The 15,208-nt window shown below is 42.2% G+C and overlaps 2 protein-coding genes across 4 annotated transcripts in view; one reads left to right on the top strand and one right to left on the bottom strand.

The window, feature by feature from the left end:
- The window catches only part of itga5 (integrin, alpha 5 (fibronectin receptor, alpha polypeptide)), a 51,638-nt gene extending 48,363 nt beyond the window's left edge, over positions 1 to 3,275 (top strand). Inside the window, exon 30 of the mRNA XM_020459501.2 lies at positions 43 to 3,275. Coding sequence (XP_020315090.1) covers positions 43 to 126 — 84 coding nt within the window. The 3' untranslated portion in view covers positions 127 to 3,275. The remainder of the gene's footprint in view (positions 1 to 42) is intronic.
- rapgef3 (Rap guanine nucleotide exchange factor (GEF) 3) overlaps positions 3,221 to 15,208 on the bottom strand; it is a 47,892-nt gene continuing 35,904 nt past the window's right edge. For 2 of the 3 annotated variants that reach the window (XM_020459301.2, XM_020459302.2), the window contains 18 exons: positions 14,116 to 14,219; positions 13,533 to 13,621; positions 11,788 to 11,866; positions 11,260 to 11,410; positions 10,278 to 10,360; positions 9,795 to 9,825; positions 9,439 to 9,517; positions 8,076 to 8,213; positions 7,662 to 7,759; positions 7,323 to 7,448; positions 6,169 to 6,350; positions 5,795 to 5,885; positions 5,608 to 5,658; positions 5,296 to 5,383; positions 5,110 to 5,174; positions 4,949 to 5,003; positions 4,784 to 4,855; positions 3,221 to 4,650 (listed from right to left, as the gene is read on the bottom strand). In XM_020459301.2, coding sequence (XP_020314890.1) covers positions 4,532 to 4,650; positions 4,784 to 4,855; positions 4,949 to 5,003; positions 5,110 to 5,174; positions 5,296 to 5,383; positions 5,608 to 5,658; positions 5,795 to 5,885; positions 6,169 to 6,350; positions 7,323 to 7,448; positions 7,662 to 7,759; positions 8,076 to 8,213; positions 9,439 to 9,517; positions 9,795 to 9,825; positions 10,278 to 10,360; positions 11,260 to 11,410; positions 11,788 to 11,866; positions 13,533 to 13,621; positions 14,116 to 14,219 — 1,701 coding nt within the window. In that variant the 3' untranslated portion in view covers positions 3,221 to 4,531. The remainder of the gene's footprint in view (positions 4,651 to 4,783; positions 4,856 to 4,948; positions 5,004 to 5,109; positions 5,175 to 5,295; positions 5,384 to 5,607; positions 5,659 to 5,794; positions 5,886 to 6,168; positions 6,351 to 7,322; positions 7,449 to 7,661; positions 7,760 to 8,075; positions 8,214 to 9,438; positions 9,518 to 9,794; positions 9,826 to 10,277; positions 10,361 to 11,259; positions 11,411 to 11,787; positions 11,867 to 13,532; positions 13,622 to 14,115; positions 14,220 to 15,208) is intronic. The other variant, XM_020459303.2, reaches the window with a different exon arrangement.

Here is a 15,208-nt window from a genome sequence, read left to right as displayed (position 1 = left end):
TTCAGTTCAAACTTTTTCTGTTTTTTTCTTTCTCCCTCCCAGCTTGGCTTCTTCAAGAGGTCGCTACCCTACGGTACGGCTATGGAGAAGGCCCAACTCAAGCCCCATGCTACGTCTGAGGCCTAAACACCACAGAAGGATTAAAACAAGCTACTTTGTTGTCAAAGAACCAAAGAAACCTAAATACCCACATGATTGCAACAGAGAAACGTGGTTCATTTAAATGTCCAGAGAGGATCAGACTGCAGTTGAAGAGTGAGGAAGAGGAGGAGAAAAGACCACTGGAACTCCACTGTACTGCACTAGAGGAAGAAAACCCTAAGAACTCCAAACCAAATGAATGTTTTTAATTTAATATGTGTCGTTTTGTTTGTCCTCGTTGGGGTTGGGGTCGATCACCAAGATGAGCTTCAGTGTCACAGTCAGACAAACAGGCCTGAGACTTACTGATCCTATCCTAAGTCCAAGACTAGTGACTACAGAAGATGGAGAATGGGAGCCCTTGATAAGCCCAGGATGGAGGAAGACGTTTGGTTTCTCCCTCCACATCTTTTAAAATAGCTTTTAATTATCTTGGATCCTTGTGAAAGATAATAATGTTTAAGTCTTTTTAATTGCCTTCATTTTGGTGCTAAAAAGTACAAATGTGCTCAGTGCTTCAAACGGGATGGCCACATCTTTCTTCTGGTGTCGAGGGGAGTGAATACCTCTCTCTTCCTTTTCGTAGCATTAAAGAATCACAGCTGATACTTTCCCCACCAAAGACCTGGAAACTGCATGATCAGGGTTTCTACCCAGAGACAGATGATTGTGTCTGTATCATGTTGCCAAACTCTCTACACTTTGACTTTTTTTTACCTATGAACATTTCTACCAAAGATTTTTTACAGTCTTGTCTGTTAATGTTTTATGTAAGATGTAAGTGCAGCCCAAGTGCTCCAGTAATGTTTGTCAGGCTCCTCTGTTTTATCTAAAACTATCTACATGGCTTCTGCCCGCTTCTGAGTGGTGGACATGCAGTGCTTGGTTCAGTTGTTTTGCACACAAAGGAAATCTACTGATGACTAACAAGATGCCAAAAACAGACAGGATACTGACCGACTGATCTTCCCACGAGTTTGACATGAACTCTTCCCGATCACGTCGTGTTGATCCATGTTCGTTGTGACAAAATGAAAGCATTGCCTCAAAGTCGTCTGGGACTTGACTGGATCCACCACCATGGGCCTGTGAGATAGATCTCACTAACAGCTTGAAACAGTGTGGTGCTTTGCCAGAACTCTGGCTGGTGACTTGTAAGCAAGGTTTCCAGACTTTGCCTGTGCTGCAAGAGGCAGTATGGAAATTGGGTTGAAGCAAAGGCCATCCAGGTATATCCTCAGCCTTGGTGTGTAATGATGTCTTGAAAGTCAATATATACCTATCGTGTGTGTTGCCAACAGAGATCAGGGAAGTTGCAGTACATTCTGAGTGGGTTGCTAGCAGGTCAGGGCTCATTCCATGTTGAGTGTCAGGGAAACAGCCAAATGTCCAGTCCCTACACATTTGGCCTCGATCTTAGTGTGCTGCGAGCATCTTCACTTTGGTTGATATTTTTATTTTTATTTGATGCCCTTATGGATAAAGAGAACTGACTATGAGTACCAAATGCACTCCACAATGCTGCAGCTTCACCCAGGGACTGAAAATATGCGGGGTTCATTTATTTGTCATGTTTTCATGTAAATAAATAGTCTGTGTGTGTGTGTGTGTGTGTGTGTGTGTGTGTGTGTGTGTGTGTGTGTGTGTGTGTGTGTGTGTGTGTGTGTGTGTGTGTGTGTGTGTGTGTGTGTGTGGTGTGTGTGTGTGTGTGTGTGTGTGTGTGTGTGTGTGTGTGTGTGTGTGTGTGTGTGTGTGTGTGTGTGTGTGTGTGTGTGTGTGTGTGTGTGTGTGTGTGTGTGTGTGTGTGTGTGTGTGTGTGTGTTGGACTGCGTGTGACTTCATGTGTGCATGCTCCTGTCTGTGTATGTTTTTCGTGTCAATCAGAGAGATCTTTCCCATTGCTAAGTCCGCTCCTTCCTCCCTTGCATCACTAGAGAAGGGTAGACTTGTCCAGCAGTAATGCTGATCATCGCGCCACTACAATTTGTGCTCAGGATAGGATGAGACTGCTGTTCAGGACAGCTAGGACCAGAGTAGCTATTCATTTAATGCAATAGAGAGCATGTACATGTCTGTACTGTAAAATCAGTTTGTGCCTCTTGTAAAGGAATAGCAACTGGGCATTGGGAACAAAACTCATCTTGTTTGTACGTGCAATATTATTTACTCTGGTTAATATCGTTTTCTTTTTTTGTTGTTGCAGTTTTTGTTATTTTCTTTGGTTTTGTTCCGGAGGAGTTGCGCTAAACCCATTGTATCTACCATCTGGTGATGAGTGTGAGATATCAACCATACATAAACGCTTCTCGTGGTCGGAGCGTTATGGTCAGATTTTTTCTCTCTAGGTCTTTCCCATTTTTGACCACTTACATTTTGCTCCATCATTATAACTAGCCAATCTTTAGTATCGATATTTTACATATCAGTGGTAAAAAAAAAAAAAATATATATATATATATAACGACCTCCATCAAACCTCTGAGTTGAACTCGAGTTGGCCTATGTTACTTGTGTGATAATGTATGTGCAGTTCAATTGTATCTGCTATCTAAACACAGCCATAGTGTTACACATCTGTTTTGATCTGCTATACCCCCTGGATGATATTGGTGATTTCATTCTGCGATTAGGCTTTTCACGAGAGAGCTTTATCCAGACTCGTGGTGCAAAGACTGCTCATGCCTCTCAGTGGATTCATTTTACACATATAACATTGTTTTGAACAGTATTTGTATGACGTTAGTGTCCAGACTGAACATTTCAACCTAGGGTTATTTATATGTTGAGGATGTTTTAAACCTAATCCTCTGTGGTTAAAAGCAGGAGACTACACTGGGTTTATCCTAGCCTCTTTTTAATCATTTTTTTCTCCTTTTTACCAAAAGTTGTAAATATATTTCTGACAAGGAGAATGTTTTTAGATCCAATAAAAAATAATTGCTTGTTGTGAAATGTACTCTCCTCATATTGGGGGGGTGTTAGTCTTTCAGTGATCATTTGTATCTTATTTTATGGTTTGCATTTCCAATAAAAAAAAATACATTTTTTTTTACAAACTCATGCTTTGATTGAATACACATCATTCGGAAAATAATTTATTTAGAAAAAAATAAACGTACATGGTATGAAATGTTTTACACGTTTGTGTTATGCGTTCTGGCAACATAGCTGATTGCTAAACTATTTATTGTACACAGTTGTATTACAAAGTGGAAAAAGGTCCAAACAAACACTCCATAACTGCATGCTATAGCATATATCTGCTCTGCTGTATGCTTATGTAGACGGGTTACACATCGATCACACCAACATTGTTTGGCAATTTGGTACACCGAAAGTACATTTATTTCAAATGGAACGCTGCGTTTGCCTTGCAGCATTGCGTTGCAGTTGTAGTGCGTTCTGTGTGGTACATACGTTGGATTTGTCGAACGTAGCGCCAAACTGTATGCGTTGACGGCTTGACAGAAATGGTAGCAGAAGATGAATGTTGAACTTTGTTGCACACATCCAGATGATGCTGCGTCCTATTTTGTGCAAAACACTATCGGTGTGATCAAGGCGTTAGCTAACAACGTCATGAAAACGACGCACTCGCATCAATGGGCAGAAGTCTGTGTTGTGATTCAGGATGGCCAGATAGCTAGCAACAATGACAAAAAGCTGCCAGTGGGGAATCGTAGGTGGCTCGTTTCAACTAGTTTTTATCTTGTTCTTGATACCATGTCTTGTTTTGAGGTGTTTTGACTGATGTCACATCTATGCTAATATAGCAAAAATAAATCGCTAGCTAGCTAACCAACAACTGTAACGATGTATTTGAGAGAAGTGCTCATTGTGCAAATGCATTTGTTTAAAAACAAAAATTGGAGACTAAATATAGTTTACATGTTGTCAACAATCTCAGCCAACACCGTCTCGTTTGCCCCAACCCGTATATGGCACTTGTGAAACCATACGATTATCATACAAATAGTCTGCTATACATATGATCGTATAAATAATGACTAATGCCAAAAATATGCACTTCTTCCTCCGGAGTGTAGTGGTATCAGAAACAGCAGTCACAGAACCAGCAACATCTCTGGTAAGGCACTAGGGGTCACTAGAAACTGCCAGTCGGATCCCTCCTCAGGTCCTAGTCACTTGATTAGCAGTCCAAACAGCTGCTTCTCTTGACTGCGCTCTGTGATAATGAACAGCCCAGAAACATCCACAGTCCTCCATTCTTGACACCGGACATGCACACGAGTCTATAGAAGAGCTTGCATGTGGATTAGTATGACCATGTATTCCCCTGCCAACCTCTTATTCACAGGCTGTCTTATAGACCGTCTTTATACACAGAGATATGTAGATACAGTACTTATACACTGGTCTGGTTCAGCACTCAGCGCTCCATTCCCCTGGACAGTTGTGTCAGTTTGCGCTGGTTGTCGATCACTTCAAAGTTCTGAACATAGTGGCGGATGTTGCTGGGATTCCGGAGAGGGAGGGACTGCTCCGAATCTGGACAAGCGACAAAGAGGGAGATTGTTTCTTAACACCTAAACACTGAAGAGCTACATTTACTTAATCTCATTTGAAGCTCTGAGTGGAAAATGAGTTAAGCATTGAGGCATAGCTACGTGGCATAGCTTACACGTGGACACCCGAATGGAAGGCGCCTCCAGAAACATTCTGTCTGCGAGCCCCTTCTGAGGCGAGGAAGGCACTGCGGGACAAAGAGCCGTTGAGTGTGAACACCATGCCCCAACATTGTCCTTATTCCATTCTTTCCTACAACTTTTTCATTTTGTTGTCTTACCGTAAGGCGTGCTTCTGCACCCTCGAACGATCTTCACTGTCTTGGCAATCATGCGCTGAAACAGTGAAAAGACAAGGCGGCTTATTTAGCCAATAGTTGAGAAGACATAAGTTGGGTAAGGGCAGATGTAAGAATTTGATATTTAGGCTCGACAAACTCACCATTTTCTCAAAATTGACCAGTTTTTCAGTGTAGTTCTTGTTTCCCTCGTGGATGAATGTCATGTCTAGAGGAACCGATGGCGAAACAGAACAACATACTGGCTCAGTGTAGGGCCATGTAGACTTTACTCAGGTATTGAATGCTACATCTACCACAACAGGTTTCTAACAACGTATTACTACTACCTTTTAGTAGCAGGGGCATGAAGGGGATGTAGGGAGGACTGAGCTTTGCCACAGCCAGTCTGTAGGCTCTGTGATTACGTGATGGATCCTGACACATTAAGAGAAACACACACACTTCTCCATTAGCTCTAGTTATAAAGGAAATATAGGCCATAAACAACGCACATATCACAAAGGAAGGAAAACATGATTCATACACACAGTGGAAATGAGGGGGAGGGATTGACAAGTGGCCTGTGATGTCACCTGTTGTTATCTATGACATTTAATAGAACACTTTGTTTTGAAGCTTGTACACATTAACTCACTCACCATTAACCTCTCGTAGGCACAATAGACCCTTTTCGTCTTACTCGGCACTCTCTTTCAACAACAACAACAACAACAACAACAACAACTGTTACTCCTCTGATATCCATTTCACATATGTTATAAATAAAATACATTGTTATTATAAGCGATCCTAAAAACGTAGTTCATTGTCCCCAGCAGGCCTCACCTCCCAGGTCTTGTAAAGTCTCTGTACAGCACTGTTGCTTAGACCAAACATCACAGCAAAGAATGAATTGAGGTTTTTCTGCTCCTTCAACCTGAAACAGGAAACACAGCCAGTAACAGCTGTGGGAAGACTAAACATATACATTACCAAAATGGTTATTAGAGCAACAGTGTCTACAGACATTACCAACATTTTATCTGGATATGAAAACATGATTTCTGCTGGTATGTTGAATATTTTTTGTATATAGAGTGTTATTGTACAAAATCACCAATATAGTATACTGATCTGTAGGGATATTTACCCCGAAGATAACATAGTCATTAATCTGCAAGTTACAAGGTAAACTATGTCTTAATTTAAGTGAGACTCACATGGCGGCCATCTTGATGAACTTCTTCAGCAGCATGGCTCTCTTCATCAGGTCAGCACACAGACACACCTCCGTCACCACCCAGTACTGCACCTCGTTGAAGCGATGCACAAAACGCTCCAGGTTAGCTGTGGTGGCGCCTTGGAATTTATGTCGCCCAAATATATAGTACACTAGTTCCACCTGGTGGGAGAGACACATTCATTTACCATCCGTATGTACTGTGGCACATTAAACACAGATCCAAAGTATTTGTATGTACCCAAATACAGGTATATCAAGCAACCATCCAATGGACTAAACCTTCAATTTGGCATAACATTTGAACTTGACTTGAACTTGATTTCCTTGTCAAAGAGGTATTTTGACCTCAGTGGGACAACCTGGTTAAATAAACTTGCATAAACAGAAGTGTGTGTGTCAGATGAGCACGTGGCTAATACAGGGTAGTAGTGTGTCAGGTGAGGAGTCGACCTGATGACTGATGTGATGCTGCAGTAACAGTTACCAGAGAGAGGATGCCTCAGACACATGCCTGAGTGACAGATAGCGAATCCTTTAGGCCTGTTTATACCTGATGCTAAAATGTGACCTGTGCCCACTTTTTCAGACAAGTGTAGACGATACAAATACATTTTGTTAACCGATTGTGATCAGATCTTACAAGTGTAAACAGACAAGATCAAGACAAGATCTGGACGAATGATGCACGTTAGAGTATTATCAGGGCTATTGTTGTTCTGAGACAGACTGAGACAGCTCACATCTGAGTCACCAGGCCTTGTCAAACCAGCTCCCCACCACGGTGCATACCCACATGTGAGATAGATGTCATACCCTTAATAGACCTGTACATTCGAGTCATTTAGCAGATACTGTTATCCAGAGCGACTTACAGTAGTAGTGACTGCATACATTTTCAAACTTTTCTACCTCATTCTTATTAACTAAGCCCTTTTTTCAGGGAAATGGGGCATACTGGTGATACTCGGTATTTAAAGCTGGGTAGCAAATGATCCCACTCAAGCGCCTATTGCGAGCATACGTCACAGTTTCTCCTCTTTGAACTCTTATCCTGCTGGTCTCAGATCCATAACTTCCGCTCCATAACACTGGCAAAGCTCTGGCATGGGCTCACCTCATTTCCTTCCTTACCTCATGCATGGCGGTAAACAGTTCCCAGTCGTAGTTGGTGAGCTGGCTGGCGATGTCCTTGGAACACATCTGCTCCAAAGTGTCAATGGTGCTCTGATCAGGCCCCTGCTGCTCCTTCAGGGGCATCTGTCAAGATGCCAGAGAACAAACACCATAAATAATGCCATGAAATCACACAAATATCTATGAACGGTATGCGATGATGACAGTCTGGGGATGTTTTTCTCTGATTCCCCATGCAGTGTAGTTATTAAGTTATAGATAAGTTATATATGGTCATCTCAGCACCCATGAGAGACTATAGAGTAGGCGTAGATTGTAGGTGAGGTTAGGACTCACAAGTTGTTCCACCTGGGTGGCAGTGCAGAGGAACAGTCTCTCATTCAGCCCCAGGGAGGTGTAGACTGCTGTGGCGTCCAGCTTCAGCTGAGCCCTGTCTATGATACGACAAAGACAAGCCCTTTAACACACAATACCTCAGAGACACACATCCCGACTTAACATCAACACTCACTGACAGTTACACACTCTCTCAATAAAACTTACCATCATCTCAAATGACATGTCACAAGACATTAACATGCACCTATACCAAATTGTAAAGTTATGAATATAGCTGCTCTTGCCTGAAGGAGGGAGTATTGTACCAAGTGTACAAACTGAAAGGGAAAAAAAATGAATGTCCTCTGTATCTTAGAAAAGGGCTTCATATTGCTTCCAGATGACATGGAAAAAGAAAGAATAGCCACGCACCTCCCATGGAGTTCATTTTGACCAGGACGTGGTCTCCTCCTGGATTTACCAGCGATGACATCATTTCCTGAACAGAGGTGTTCACTGGCAGCATCAGAGTGATTGACGTATGGTCTGGCCGGAAGATCTCATACAATACTAGGAGAGAAAACACAGAGACACGGGAAAGGAAGTTAAGCATTAAAGGCCCAGTGCAGTCAAAACATGGGATTGTCCTGTGTTTTATATATATTTCCACACTATGAGGTTGGAATAATACTGTAAATTGTGAAAATGATGATAATGCCATTTTAGTGTAAGAGCTGTTTTAAAAGACCACCTGAAATTTCAGCCTGTTTTGGTGGGATGGCGTTTTAGCCTGCCTGGTGAAATCCTCAGGTTGTAAATGAGTTAATAGACCAATAAGAAAGAGTGTTCCAAACCTCTCTATCAATAACAGCTAGTTTTCAGTTTTCCTCTCCCCACACCCAGAAATTGTTCTTTGACAATTCTAATAATTTTAAACAATCACAATAAGGTACTTCATTTTTTCTCAGAAATGATTTAACATTGAGATTTTAAAAAACAAACAGCTGCATTGGATATTTTAAACAAAGTATAGCAACAACCATTTTGTCACGACTTCCGCCAAAGTTGGTTCCTCTCCTTGTTCGGGCGGCGGTCGGTGTCGCCGGTCTTCTAGCCATCATTGAACCATTTTTCATTTGTTTTGTCTTGTCTTCCCACACACCTGGTTTCAATTCCACCATTACATGTTGTGTATTTAACCCTCTGTTCCCCCCCATGTCCTTGTCCGGAATTGTTTATTGTAAGTGCTTGTGCACGTATTTCTGGTGTGCGACGGGTTTTGTACCCATTGTATTGATTGTTCTGTTTACTGTGATTTTATTATTAAACTGCACCGTTGTAACACAGTTTTTGCTCTCCTGCGCCTGACTCCTCTGCCGCCAGTACGCACCCCATACAGAAATACGTGCACAAGCACTTACAATAAACATTCCGGACAAGGACATGGGGGGAACGGAGGGTTAAATACTCAACATGTAATGATGGAATTGAAACCAGGTGTGTGGGAAGACAAGACAAAACAAATGGAAAATGAATCAATGATGGCTAGAAGACCGGCGACGCCGAACGCCGAACGAACAAGGAGAGGAACCGACTTCGGCGGAAGTTGTGACACATTTACATTGATCCATCTGTAAGTGCATTTCATGGTTACAGTGGGCTGCCAATGGTTATACAATAGTTAATAAACAGAAAAAAAGGCAAATTGTGCATTTTGTGTCATTATAGAAAAGGCATTACCATGCTATTCACGACATAGTTATTACCATGCTATGGTAGTAGTAGTCTCACTGACCTTTGTCCTTTGATCTGATTGGCAGACACTTCCCCACTGGCTCCTCACAACTGGAAAACCAGTCAAACTGATGGTTAAGCTAATGGAAACAAACAATAGACAGAGTAAGTCAGCCACAAGTGTGACTTTTAATTTCTCTATGTTTTTTATGCTTTTAATCTTTAATCTTTTAGCTCCAGCAGCTCTGAAGACTAACACGCTGTGTTATAAAGGTTGGAGTTGTATTGTCTCTTCTGCTATCTCCCAATCTGTCTAAGTAAAGAGAACATGGCATGTGGTAATAAACAGAGATGCAGATGTATTTTGTGTGCGCAAGAATGACCTTTATAAGCCTTTATTAATGTGGTTCAACTTACCCTTGTCAATGACCCGAGTTCATTCTCAAGCCTGGAAAGATATTGAAAAATACAAACATGATAGTAACCTAATTCAAATCTCAAATCTAGATTCCAGAAACACTCTTATTGGCTTGGTTACGATACTACATAATGTTATCAATATGACTGTAAAGGAAAGAACATGACTTTTGCTTTTGTTTCACATTCCTGTGAGCACAAGGCTTATATCCATACCATACTATATTGAACTTTGACCTTCATTATTCACCCTATGGGCCCAAAAGTTGTACATTTCAGATACACTCTGGCGAAAGGGGTGGCAGGTAGCCTAGTGGTTAGAGCGTTGGACTTGTAACTGAAATATTGAATCCCCAAATCTGTCATTCTGCCCCCGAACAAGCCAGTTAACTAGGCCGCCATTGAAAATAATACATATTTTTTTCTTAACTGACTTGCCTAGTTAAATAAAGGTAAAATAAATAAAAATGTGTTACTACTCACATTCTGGTTCTCCTCCTGTCTCTGAGCTGCTCCCTCAGCATACTGGACAGACGGGAGTCACCTGCCACCTCCTCCCCCAGCGTCTGTCATGCATAGAAACACTCAATGTATCAACACTGAATGTATATTATTATGGTCACAACACACAGGCTATGATTCAATACAATATACTGCACAATTTACTGTATAACAGATTTTTCAGAGCGTGTGATATTTGGATAACATTGATATAAGGCTCTGCTATTTTTATTATTATTATTTATTATTTTTACCCCCCTTTTTCATGGTATCCAATTGTTAGTAGACAAGAGTCGAGAGGGTAGCGTCCTCCGAAACACAACTCAACCAAGCCGCACTGCTTCTTAACACAGCGAGTGTAGCCGATGTGAAATTGCTAGCTAGTTAGCGGTGGTGCGCGCTAGTGGCGTTTCAATCGGTGACGTCACTTGCTCTGAGACCTTGAAGTAGTGGTTCCCCTTGCTCTGCAAGGGCCGCGGCTTTTGTGGAGCGATGGGTAACGATGCTTCGAGGGTGACTGTTGACGTGTGCAGAGCGTCCCTGGTTCACGCCCAGGTCGGGTCGAGGGGATGGGCGTAAAGTCTATACTGTTACACACGCATCCAACCTGGAAGCCAGCCGCACCAATGTGTCGGAGGAAACACCGTACACCTAGCGACCTGGTCAGCGTGCACTGCGCCCGGCCTGCCACAGGAGTCGCTAGTGCGCGATGAGACAAGGATATCCCTACTGGACAAACCCTCCCTAACCCGGCCGATGCTAGGCCAATTGTGTGCCGCCCCATGGACCTCCCGGTCGCGGCCGGCTGCGAACCCAGGGTCTCTGGTGGCACAGCTAGCTTTTTTAGGCTGGGTTTCTGTACAGCACTTTGAGATATCAGCTGATGTACGAAGGGCTATATAAATTGATTTGATTTGATTTTGATTTGTTTGGTTATGGAGAATCCCACTACCCCTTCACTCACCTCCAGGAATTCTACAGCGATGGGGTCATCTTTGAGCAGCTGGCCGAACAGCGCCACCCACTGGCAAATCAACTTCACTATCTTCTGCTTGGTGTTGAGGGCATAGGCTGCCTTCTCCAGATCTGAGCCCTCAGAAGGCTCAGCATGGTAGGTGCACTCAGAGATAAGGAAGAGAACCAACACACCTGAAGAACAACTTAACACAGCTATTCTAGACCTAGACCACGGTCTGAGCTGCTTTCGACTTGAAGAGACACTAGTCTGTCTCTTCAGCTGGAGAAGCTGGATGCTTTGGTTGAATTATGTTCATTTGTTTTATTTATTTCATTTAATAACATTTAAACGTTTCATTTGTTTTTCGGGTACACAGATTCAAAATACTCCCACAAATGTTGGGTATGTGATCCTCTTAGAGACTAAGTGTAAGTAAATAGAAATAGACACAGCTTAGGACATCATCATCATCACACAACCACTACCACCACCGTCATCATCATCACCACCATCATCATAATCATCAAAGGATATTGGTGTTGCAGGGCCGGGCAAAGCTGGCTGGAGGGCATGAAGACCCTGTGGGTTAGTAGGAAGTCGCTCACACAGGGATCTGTGGGCACAGACAGAACAACACATAACTCACTAACAAGGACTAATGGCACTCTGTGTCCCTCCACTTTGTGTCCCATCCACTTCCTCCCTGAAAAACACAGGCGCAATGAGTCATCTGATGGCCTTTAGTGAGCGGATATAAAATAAATTTCCAGGAATGTGCCTGGCCTGATTCTGCCTGTTCTTTTCTGTCTTTGTTGGCTGTTTCATGTGAGTGACCAAAACAAACCGTTCCCATGAAACCAGAAACGATCTTTAAAGTTTGGCTGAGGATTCAGATGTGAAGCTACTGTATGGTCATCCTGGTACAGTATAGTGTGTTTTGTATTTGTATTTATTATTATGGATCCCCACTCTTCCTGGGGTCCGGCAATTTTAAGGGATTTATACAATTTCAAAAGCATTACAATACATTAATTACAGAATTAACAACACACTGAGTGTGTGCCCTCAGGCCCATACTCCACTAACACACACCTACAACACAGAATCCATGTGTAAGTGTGTATAGTATGTTATCATGTGTGTGTATGCATGTGTCTGTGCCTATGTTTGTGTTGCTTCACAGTCCCCGCTGTTCCATAAGGTGTATTTTTATCTGCTTTTTAAATCTGATTTTACTGCTTGCATCAGTCACCTTATGTGGAATAGAGTTTCATGTAGTCATGGCTCTATGTAGTACTGTGAGCCTCTCATAGTCTGTTCTGAACTTGGGGACTGTGAAGAGACCTCTGGTGGCATGTCTTGTGGGGTATGCATGGGTGTTCGAGCTGTGTGCTAGTATTTTAAACAGACAGCTCGGTACCTTCAGCTTGTCAACACCTCTTACGAAAGCAATGATGATGATTATGATGATAATGATGATGTCAATCTCTCTTCCACTTTGAGCTATGAGAGATTGACATGCATGTCATTAATGTTAGCTGTCGGTGTACTTTTAAGGGCCAGCCGTGCTGCCCTGTTCTGAGCCAACTGCAATTTTCCCAAGTACATATTTGTGGCACCTGGCCATACTACTTAACAGTAGTCCAGGTGTGACAAAACCAGGGCCTGTAGGACCTGCCTTGTTGATAGTGTTGTTAAGAAGGCAGAGCAGCGCTTTATTATGGACAGACTTCTCCCCATCTTAGCTACTGTTGTATCAATATGTTTTGACAGTTTACAATCCAGGGTAACTCCAGGCAGTTTAGTCACCTCAACTTGCTCAATTTCCACATTATTCATTATGAGATGTAATTGAGGTTTAGGGTTTAGTGAATGATTTGTCCCAAATTCAATGCTTTTAGTTTTGGAAATATTTATGACTAACTTATTCCTTGCTACCCTTTCCGAAACTAACTGCAGCTCTTTGTTAAGTGTTGCAGTCATTTGAGTCGCTGTAGTAGCTGACGTGTATTGTGTTGCGTCATCTGCATACATAGAAACATGGGCCTTACTCAAAGCCAGTGGCATTTCATTAGTAAAGATTGAAAAAAAAGCAAGGGGCCTAAACAGCTACCCTGGAGAATTCCTGCTTCTACCTAGATTGTTTTAAAAGAGGAACTCCTGTTCTTTGAACATAAAACAGTGGGAATATGTCAGTGGTCCAGCGACATAGAGGGGTCCAGCCACTACAGTAGAGAAACGTTTGGACCCATACAAGGCAAGCCATACAGGTTACCTACCTATAGCATCACTGCCATTAGTATCCAGCTTCACTGTCTCAAGCAGGTGTTCTAGGATCTTCTCTGGAGTTCCAGCCATCACTGTATACCTGAGTGTGTAGGGGAGGGGGAGGGAGAGGGAGAGGGAGAGGAGGAAATAACAGAGGGAGAGGGAGAAAAAGAGGGAGAGCCGAGGGGAGGGGGAGAGAGTGTCAGTATGTGTGTAGTGTGGAAAGAGCCACAGGTGGACACATTGGATAACAGTATAAAGAGGCAGCCATTTGAGCATCACATTGATTAAACTCAACGTTTGCTAAAACACTTGAAGTGAGATAACAAAGCACAGTCTATTCAACTGAACAGGGTTCAGGTCTATTTCTGTGTTGAATCAACAATAGGCAGGCAGCTAACTGCCACAATTAACAACACGGTTAACTAAAACAGTGCTTGTTTCTTGCACATTTAATATTCTACAGTAAACATCTGTGTTGGTCTAAAAATGCCTTAGAGGAGTGTGTTCATTTAGGTCTTGATTAATGTATAAGTGCTTGTTTGACTGGTTGTTGTTATACAGTATAATATATGAAAGGTGGGAGTGTCTTACTTGCTGCTGTTTCCTGCCCCTCCAGGATTGGTTGACTCAGCCTTCTCCAGTACCAGCACAGCTTTACCATGTTCCTCCAGACGCATGGTGTTAGCTTCCACATCCTGAAACACAATGTAAACACACAGTCATGCACACACTTTACATGCAGTTCACACTATACATGGTACACATGGATACATACACCTTTTAGCATATGCAATAGGCATATTTGAATCATTGGTGTGTATTCATGGATGCCAAGGGAAGCCAGGCTTCCCAAAATATTTGACACATTTTTGTGTCAAATATGACATTTGAGTCAATTCGCAAGTGGCTGAATCTCACAGGAGAAATCTTCAGAGCGAAAGAAACAGCGCCCCTCTGTCTCAGTATGTGTAGCACACGTATCTGATGCTGCATTTTGCCGCTGTAGCATTTGATTGATCAATGCCAGCAAGCATTTTGCCTGTCTTGATAAAAAAAAGAAAAAGAAAAAAGAATGAGCCAATCAGTGTTGAGCTGAGCTCAACTGTGGGTTGTCCTGGTGCAGCAAAACGCTCCCCCAAGGGAGGCCAGTTTTGGATTTGGCTTCACACCAATCAAATCACATTCTAAGGATAAACATTCTAAGGATAATCTAATTGTGCCATGGACAGCCACATGATATTTAGCAGCATTGGTTGGACTAAATAGTTTTTGGTATTTTTAAGTTTGCTTTCAGTGTATTAAACTAAGCATATATAGCCTTGTTGATTTGATGATGTTTACATGTTTAAGTTGATTTATAGCCTTGTTGATTTGATGATGTTTACATGTTTAAGTTGATTTATAGCCTTGTTGATTTGATGATGTTTACATGTTTAAGTTGATTTATAGCCTTGTTGATTTGATGATGTTTACATGTTTAAGTTGATTTTTTTTTACATGCAATATTTGCTTTGTGGACTTCACCGGACAGATGTTGCTCTCGGGTTTTGTGAGGAAACAAACGTATGTGTAGTTGAATTTATTCCACCACTGTGTGACTGTTGTCTTCTTGTTGTCACTGTCTTATTGTATATCACGGTGGTGTATGAACTAATGGGTATAGAGCAAACAACGCAATTATCAC

Source organism: Oncorhynchus kisutch, linkage group LG24 (assembly GCF_002021735.2).
Source record: "Oncorhynchus kisutch isolate 150728-3 linkage group LG24, Okis_V2, whole genome shotgun sequence".
NCBI classification, from domain to species: domain Eukaryota; kingdom Metazoa; phylum Chordata; class Actinopteri; order Salmoniformes; family Salmonidae; genus Oncorhynchus; species Oncorhynchus kisutch.
The sequence above is the reverse complement of the archived record's forward strand: the minus strand, read 5'-3'. Positions and strand labels throughout refer to the sequence as shown.